At 35.5% G+C, this 9,180-nt stretch overlaps 2 protein-coding genes across 3 annotated transcripts in view; both read right to left on the reverse strand.

Moving 5' to 3' along the window:
* Nucleotides 1-4,245, reverse strand: part of ppp1r13bb (protein phosphatase 1, regulatory subunit 13Bb) — a 69,746-nt gene extending 65,501 nt beyond the window's left edge. For both annotated transcript variants that reach the window (XM_073853142.1, XM_073853140.1), the window contains exons 1-2: nt 3,922-4,245; nt 3,312-3,407 (exon numbers count right to left, since the gene is read on the reverse strand). In XM_073853142.1, the coding sequence (XP_073709243.1) occupies nt 3,312-3,320 (9 nt within the window). In that variant the 5' untranslated portion in view covers nt 3,321-3,407; nt 3,922-4,245. The remainder of the gene's footprint in view (nt 1-3,311; nt 3,408-3,921) is intronic.
* Nucleotides 4,246-4,908: 663 nt separating this feature from the next.
* Nucleotides 4,909-7,596, reverse strand: atp5mj (ATP synthase membrane subunit j). Its single transcript, XM_073816952.1, has 4 exons — nt 7,493-7,596; nt 6,764-6,887; nt 6,514-6,537; nt 4,909-5,039 (listed from the first exon to the last, which is right to left on the reverse strand). The coding sequence occupies exons 2-4, from the start codon at nt 6,885-6,887 to the stop codon at nt 5,026-5,028; spliced, it is 162 nt and encodes a 53-aa protein (XP_073673053.1). The 5' UTR covers nt 7,493-7,596; the 3' UTR covers nt 4,909-5,025.
* Nucleotides 7,597-9,180: the final 1,584 nt, after the last annotated feature.

A 9,180-nucleotide genomic window follows, 5' to 3' on the forward strand; every position in this document is an offset into this window, starting at 1 on the left:
CTAGATACAAATAGCCACTAGGCAATACATATGTAGGCATTTCCCATCATGCATCTGCATTCCCAGCATGATAGAGCAATCTAGGTCATGGAGGAAGTCTCTTGTGATCCAAACGGCATGTAGGCTCTTCATCACAGTCTTAAACTAAGAGTCCTACACAGTTTCTAAGAGGCTGAGTATGGAAAAAAACAGCTTTCGCACAGTTTAATTAAGCAAAAAAAATACATGGCGTTCCTCATCACTCTCTTTTTGTAGCAGTTATATGCACACCCTTTAAGCCCCTGAAGTGCAATCTAGATGGATTTACATACAAAGAGTCAATGAGGCATGCAAAATATAGGTGCATAATGTAATGCACAGCTCTAACCTTATGCTGAACTCAACCACGCCCTGCTGTGAGTTTGCCGTTTACCCCTCGTTCGGCTGTTTCCATGGCTGTCAGCCAATTGCAGCACAGGCAGCTTAGAGGCTGTAGCTACACTTTAACAATGCCAACATCAGCATAGGGAAAAGGTGTAGGGGCTTCTGCAAGCAGGAAACCAAACCTAACATCCTTTGTTTGAAAGCTGCTGCGGATAATCGTGCTTTCAACAGTATACAATTAAGGCTATAGTTTGAATCAATAAGTAGAAAATGAATGGTGTGGTAGCTAAAAGCCATTTTGCAATTAAGCTAAAAGCAAACAAATCAAAGAGTCTAACAACTAGCTTGTAAAAGGTCAATTTAGACCACCAACAGTAGACTCCATGTTACATTGATAAAGGGATAGTTTACTCAAAAATGACAATTCTGTCATGAATTACTCCGTTCCAAACGCCAAGACCTTCGTTCATCTTCGGAACACAAATTAAAATATTTTTGATTAAATCCAAGAGCTGACCCTGCATAAACAGCAACCATGTTTGAATACAGTCGTTATTTTTGTTTCCTTCATAAAATTATGGTCAAACCACTGATGTCACATGGACTATTTTCACCATGTCCTTACTACTTTTCTGGACCTTGAACGTGGTAGTTTGAGATTAGGCTCCCATCCACCATCAATGACAATATCGCATCAAAAATCAAAAAATAATTTAAACCTACAAGACAGACTGGAACGCATCTTTTTTTCTCCATAATCCATATCAGTACAATCACATTTTGTTTTGTTCAGTTCGAACCAATCAGATCCCATCTACACTACAGCAAGACAGGGACTTATTATCCAGAAGTCACCTAAAGATAGCAATCATGACTAGCCATTAGGGCTGTGCAATATATCGAACGATATTGTGAGGCACGTTTAGTCAATGAAGCCGGTGCTTTGATTAGTAGTAAATCTCCATCACGTGCGTTCCGCTCAGGTTCCGCTGGAGCGGCAATTGATACACAGAGACGTAAATCTCTGACAAGCTACGCCATATCGCGCTAAATATCGAATGCGATATTAAGCTCGATATGGCGTAGCTTGTCAGAGATTTACGTCTCTGTGTATCAATTGCCGCTCCAGCGGAACGCACGTGATGGAGATTTACTACTAATCAAAGCACCGGCTTCATTGACTAAACGCGCCTCACAATATCGTTCGATATATTGCACAGCCCTACTAGCCATGTGCTTTCTGCTGAAAAATTCAGTTTGGAGACACAGAGTCAAATTACAGAGGAAAATGGAAATATGAGCATACGCAGAGATTTAACATGGTGCTTGGGTTACTAGGTATTCATGTAATAAAAGTAGATTTATTTTGAAAAACAAAACAGACAGAAAATCTTCACCGTTTACCCCAATCTCACATAAAAGATTTGACACCTGAATATCATGAGGATTCTTCTAGATTCTAGATAAGTTTAGCGTGGTAGGTAGTGATTACTTCCGCCGTGATAACCTAATAATTGCTCAGATCCTCATCTGTAGAGGAGGCAGTAAAATACTACTTTGTTGTTAAACGTGAAATGTTGTAGGTTAAATGTGCTCAACAAGGTTAATGTTTAATGATACGAAGCTTTCTTTAGAGTTAATATGTGACTTCAGAGTAATTCACCTGCAGGGTCTTAGTGCGCATGACAACACACTGATTTTCTATGAAGTGGTTTTGGAAAAAAAAAAAAAAAAAAAAACAGACTATGAAAAGTGCAAAACAAATTAAAAAAGACCTGATGTACTAAGCCTTAAATCTATGTGCATTCATTCCTACAAACGTGACCCTGGACCACAAAACCAGTCATAAGGGTACATTTTTGTGAATGTGAAATTGAGATTTATACATCATCTGAAAGCTAAATACACTTTCAGATTATGTATGGTTTGTTAGGATAGGACAATATTTAATAAATCTTAAATCTAAGGTGAAAAAAAAAATCTAAATGCTGAGAAAATCGCCTTTAAAGTTGTCCAAAAAACATTCTTAGCAATGAATATTACTAATCAAAAGTTAAGTTTTGATATATTTACGGTAGTAAATTTAAAAAATACATTTATGGAACATGATCTTTACTGAACATCCTAATGATTTTGGCCATTAAAGAAAATATTTTTGACCAACACAATGCATTTTTGGCTTTTTCTACAAATATATAGAGGTGCTACTTAAGACTGCTTTTGTGGTCCCGCGTAAAAATATGGAATATGGTTTAAAATTTAAATAAAAAAAGAGCATGAAAACATAAAACCATGAATGAAGCATTTCAATTTCACCAAGAACCAAAACCCATTTTAGAACTGAGGGAGGGACAAAAAACTGTCAATAATGTTTTTGCATTACTGAAACTATTAAGCCATTAGTCTGAAAAGAACAAAAAACATTCTCTTAACGAGCAACAGCGCATCAGCATCATAAAGCTAATAGCTGCCATTAGTGCATGCCATGGAGAAAAAAGGAGTTCCTCAACAGAGAATTGACAAAAGCCTTGTCACACTATAAAGTTGTTTTGAAACTGCTCTGTAAGGAAAACTCACTGTTTGCCATCTCAAACAGAGGTATTGTACTTAAAAAGCTAAATGATGAGTGAAACAGCAAACAGCACAGCATGGGGCACAGATAGTGTTGTTGCACTGTGGATATTCCCATCCACAGCCCATTAACAGATTTCCTAAAAGGAACCCCCATTATGGATCTCCAGCAAGGCTCCAGACAGAGTTCTTTCAGAAGTGAACCAAGTCAAAACAATTGTGTCTTAAACCAAGATACTGTACATACTTTCCAATTAGAGTAGGTTGTTTCATAAAATACTATAAACACCTATAAGAAGCTATAAGAATTACAAGATAATCCGACAGACAATATGCACGGTTTTGACTGCTGACAAAATAAGAAAATGAATACTCACAGGCATCATTTTTGCTTGTGTCAGAGGAACATCTGGTCTTCAGCTTCACTTTGCCTTTCACAACATCCACAAGGTCCAACCTGAGATCACAGCCCTCTGTGCAGCAAGAAAACAACTTCATTTGCACCATCACTGACACATCAATGTCCACAACACCAACAAATACAGGCCAAACAGGCCATGACTTTGACTGTGCATTATGTTATTTAATTTTGATTAAACGCTTTAACGTAAAAAAGCAACTGGTTACAAGCAACATCTCTTTTAGCAGACCGGATTTAAAGAGAAGCTTTAGAAGACTCGCTAAACTGGAATAACAGCTGACTGTGAAATGGCAGATGTTGAATATTTCTATACACCCACTGAGAGCCCGCAACTCATTCTTTCTTCACAATGAATGGCGTGTAAATATCGTGTTTTGAATCAAAACTAAAATGTTCAAACGTTTGTCACATTTAAAGACGTTTATTTCCAGGAGTTCCGCCCTGGATACACGGTCCTCACATCTGTTAGCCAGTTAGCACGAACATAAAAACACCTCGCTGTGCAGTAAATGTTATCAAACATTGAGAATACACGCCGACTGTGTTTAAAACTACATTGTACTCACTTGTCACGTGTAGACAAATGCCATAATCTTTTAGAAACGATACATGAGGTGTTCCTCGTATCCTTTGCGGAGTGAAAGCAGCAGAGTATCGATTAACTCGCAAGATAGCTAAGTTAGCCTGCTAGCCGAAGCCAGGTAAAACACTGCGATACGAAAAGCGAATGGGAGAAAATTAAATCAGAACTCGCGTATTATTCTTAATGCAGTCGGATGTTGGTATGATATCCTTTAAAGCACCAAAGTAAAAGCGATACAAGTATAGCAAAACAGCCCGAACTGGCTGTGGCGAATACAAGCAGCTTGCGCCGTTGTGTTAAATGATGGCACGCGTAGACCTGGAATGACAGGAATGTGGAGCTTAGTGACTTATGGATGTTTGTATGTGTAGTCATTAAAATCTCCAAGTGAGGAAAGCCAACATGGTATAACACGCCCTTAGTTTGTAAGAAAGCTTAAAAGTAAATGGTTATTTTAGTAACGAAGTTACTTGCAGGTGTTTAACATGGTAACATCAAATATTGCAGATGTTCAACATCGTGACTTTCACTGAGTTTTAGTCATAAATATACATTGTATCGTATCATTTTGTATCAAATAGTACTGATTTTGAGTTTTCAAATGTTTGAGAAAGTTAAAATACTTCACAATTGTAAATCTGAGGTGCTGGACAGTCCTTCAACACCCACTATTGATCAATAACATGAACTACATATTATTTACTAAACATGATATTAAATGTCTAAAAAGTGAAAACATACGAATCGTTAAATTGTTAACAGGCATTTTGAGTGGGAATTTAACACCAGCTTAATTTGTGTTCTACAAACACATGTATGCTATTCAAATACCAAAGCCATTGAAACACTTTTGGCAGGACATCTTTAATAGTTTAATTCCATAAGTTAACATTCAAACAGTTTCATGTTTGCGGATATGCATTTCCTGCAAGACAGAGTGAAAGAATACAAAGCAGTGAATTGTTCATAGTGTGATCCAAATCATGTGGTTTATTGTTTACATAAAACAAAATACAGATATCCAGGTGAGGTTCTTCAGGGGAAGATTTACAGAGAGGACATGGGGAATGACGCTCTGGTGGTCCAATTAGTGGGCAGGCTCTGTGAGAAAAGAAAAAAAAAAAAGTCACATTAGATACAGGAACTTTTTATAAACACTACCAGTCAAAAGTTTTTGGACAGTAATATTTTTTTATTATTGCATGCATTTACAGCAAAAGCAGTAATATTGTAATTTTTTTTACCATTTAAAATAACTGCTAATTTTTTTTTTCAGATTTACTTCTGCGATTTAAAGCTACATTTTCAGCATTTACTCCAGTCTTTAGTGTCACATGATCCTTTAGAAATCATTCTAATATGCTGATTTGCTGTTTAAGAAACATTTTTATTATTATCAATATTTAAAACAGTTGAGTACATTTTTTTTCAGGATTCATTCAAGAACTGACAGATCCAAAGATCAGCATTTATCTGAAATAAAAAGCTTTTGTAATATTATATACACTATACCATTCAAAAGCGTCTCAGTTTTTTTGGAATAAAAAGGATTGAAATTAATACTTTCAATTAGCAAGGATGCTTTAAATTGATCAAAAGAGATGAAATAGACATTTATATAATTACAATAGATTTTTATTTCCATCAAGGAAACCAGTAAAAATTTCTACTCAGCTGTTTTCAACATAATAATAATAATAATAATAATAAATCTTTTTTTGAGCAGCAAATCAAAATATTAGAATGCTTTTTGAAGGATCAGGTGACTGGAATTATGATGCTAAAAATTCAGCTTTGAAATCACAGGAATAAATTACATTTTAAAATATATTCAAATAGAAAACAGTTATTTTAAATAATAAAAAATGCAATTTGGAATGAAATAAATGCAGGCTTGGTGAGCAGAAGAGACTTCACTTTTGACTGATAGTGTATGTTCAATAAATAAACATTTGTAGCAAATCCTCAAACTATCCATTTGATCTTTTTTAGATGTCCCAAATCATCTAACCTGCATAGCTGTTTTTATTGTTGCCATTTTATTCAATCTTAATGTCAGAATGTTAGAGAAAAAGTGAAAACTATCTCAGAGATATCAATCTGCATATGTAATGGACATCAGTTATGTTTAACTTTGCTATCTGCTTTGGAGGCATCTTGAGTAAAACAGCTCCATATTGAACGACGTAAATACAAAAACACTCTGGAGCACTTTGGTCATTTCTATGGTTTTGAAAGTGCTTTATAAATAAATGTTGAGTTGAGAAAAGACCTGAACAGGAAGCAAAGTGACCCATTTTACAGCATAACAAAATAGTACAAATGTGTAAAATAATAATTGGATTTTATTTTTATTTTTTTATTATTAATTTAGTTTCTCTTATGTTTCTGTACTGTTAGACGTGTTCATCTATTATTTATGAATCTTATGTTTTATTATAAATTTCTACCATTTTCTCCAAACGTTTCCTACCAAATTCCTAAAACTTCCTTGTGGAGCAAAGTATGAAAGCCTCTGGTCTATGCCTTTTTCACTTTATTTTAATAAAAAAACAAAAAACCTTCTTATACTCACTTGACTGCACGGCTTTCTTCTTTCCTGCAAAACAGCAATATTGTTTTTAATATTTAATAAGAACATTAACAAGCTCTTAAAATCAAGTTTGTTGCCTTCAACAGAACACTAAAAGTTTATTTTCCTAAAAACACTGTAACAAAATTGCTATGAACATTGGCGATGCTTAGAAGATACTTAAAGGTAAATGTTTGCGTAGTACATAATAAGGTGCACCAAAAATAAATAAGGGGTTATGACGACCTCTCACCTCCAAATGAAAGTTTGTAGTACATGAAACTCATGATTCCTACACCAACCCACATCTCCTGGTATGCCTTGGTGTAGTAGGGGGCCATCTTAGTCCACCAGCCAGCGAATGCACCACCTGCCATCTAGTGATCAAATCATAAAGATGCATGAACATTTGTCTAAAAGGCTTCAAAAAACACGTAACATTATAATATGTATGTTTAAACGGCAAATGCATTATGTTCCACGTTATAACAAAATTCTGGGTAACACCACACAATTAGTCCTTTCAAGGACATTAATCATACATTCAAGGACCAGATACTGATAGTGTTCAAAATTAACACTATTTAGACGTGAATATACAGTCTTTAGGACAGTGATAAAAAAGGCAAAAACACTAAATATTTTACTGTCACTGCAACGTAAAAGGAGTTAATGCCTTGCTCAATTTAGCTTAAAGATAACGCATAACCTGAATTGCAAAAGAACAGCTCTTTTCACCGTCTAACATAAAGACAAAATTCTCGCAGAGATTATAAAAAAATATGTGTGCCATTTAGATGTCCAGCTTGAGTCATTAACCGATGTTGATTCATTTTAGGCGCTCAGCAAGGCCTTCTCATATGGTCCAATAACCGAAACAAATAATGGTTTTAACGATGGGGGTCTTCTTGAAATGGTCAGTGATTCTTTAAAATATGCCAACTGAAAACATATAAAACTTATTATGAGAAAACATGCTCACCTCTAGTATATAAGTGCACTGGACCACTCGGAGAAGGTCACTGTTTAGCGCTAGCTCAGTGTGAAGAGACAGCGGAAGATCTCTGAAGGTTTCCGTTTTGTCATTAAAAGCACCGTCGCCAAAATAAAAGTCCGTTTGTGGCGAATGAATTTTAGTAACGCTTAAATGTATTTTTCATTGTCCTTATTGTGTCTCCTAAATGTATTTTTCAGTGTCCTTGTTTTGTGTCTCATTTTGACAGACTTTGACAAAACTGAGTGAAAATAAATGTAATTAAATAATATATAGCTGCAAGCAGCGATTAGGGTTCAAGAGTTAAAGAGTTTAAAGTCCCTATGAAATCAAAATGAAAGTTTTTTGGCTTTTAGTATGAATATGTTAGCTTTAAGGTTATCTATAAGCTAGTGTGCTCCAAAACAACGACAAAATTCACGTTTACATGATATGAGCATTCAAAACTTACAGTCTCTTACTTTCGCCAATATGAATCAACGATTTTGATGACATCACCCTGCACTTCAGCTTCTCATCAAACCTTCTGTCCAATCAAATGCTCTCTAGAATCCATAGCGGCCCGCCCCCTACACTATAAATAGACGTTGAAGCTGCTGGATCTGCACAGCCTCAGCATGATTCTGATCACAATTTTGTTTTAGTAAGAGTTTCATATTGAATCTAGGAAGTAATCTATTAGACTGTGGCTGTCATAAGCTGTCAAATGCGGCTTTACAAAGCCCAATGGCTCTGGCCTGAGCAGATATAAATGGAACGCTATTGGCTATTTTAAAATATGGCTGTTTTCCTGTTTCAGTTGAAATTACGTCACCACATAGAATAACAATGCATGTTTCAAGGCACTTCAGTGGACCTTTAAGGCATTTAAGCACATATGAAAAAATGTAAAATGTAAAAAGCCTCTCTTTTTTGCAAATACAGATAATTTACCATAGAAATATTATGTTTTCTAATTATTACTGTTATAGAGCCAGGTGTGGTCTGATCTCCTTAAAACATTGCACGCTTGTTTAGAATCTCCTGCCGCATGTGCTCACCAGGTTTCATGATGTTTTGAGTTATCTTTTAGGCTTTTACAGGATTTTGGGTACATTCAGAGAGGCCCCTTTTCTAAACAACCCCATTTTAGCTTCCCACAAAGTAAATTTTTTGATAATTATTGACCTAGAGTGTCTAGAGAATTTTATCCAGATTGCGTGTAAAACCTACATTCTTAAAAATAAAGGTGCTTCATAATGCCATAGAAGAACCTTTTTTGTCTAAATGGTTCTTTAAAGAACCATTAACATCTGAAGAACCTTTCTGTTTCACAAAAGGTTCTTTGAGGCAAAAGAAGGTTCTTCAGATTATAAAAGGGTAAGAAAGAGATGGCTCTTTAAAATAACCTTTGACTCAATGGTTCTTTGTGGAACCAAAAATTTTTCTCCTATGGCATCGCTGTGAAGAACCTCTTAAAGCACCTTTATTTTTAAGATTGTAGGACTAATTTGCAAAAGCAGGTTCTTTACATCTTCACAATTTAACAAATGATTTGATTGACAGCAGTGGTTCCAGAGGCAAAGTTGTCCGGAATGAGGAGTTCTGACACCAAGGCCCACCAAGTTTCATTCCTCTGTTAACCATGTCTAATAGGTGCTCAAACTTCATCAGCCAATGGTGGCCATGTTTTTTTG

This window comes from Garra rufa, chromosome 13, assembly GCF_049309525.1.
Source record: "Garra rufa chromosome 13, GarRuf1.0, whole genome shotgun sequence".
NCBI classification, from domain to species: domain Eukaryota; kingdom Metazoa; phylum Chordata; class Actinopteri; order Cypriniformes; family Cyprinidae; genus Garra; species Garra rufa.

Excerpts from the sequence above, each read along its gene's own strand:
- atp5mj (XM_073816952.1), bottom strand. The coding sequence starts at position 6,887 with ATGGCAGGTGGTGCATTCGCTGGCTGGTGGACTAAGATGGCCCCCTAC. Across the intron at positions 6,538-6,763 it reads CTACAAACTTTCATTTGGAG|GAAAGAAGAAAGCCGTGCAG; the intron begins GTGAGAGGTCGT and ends GCTGTTTTGCAG.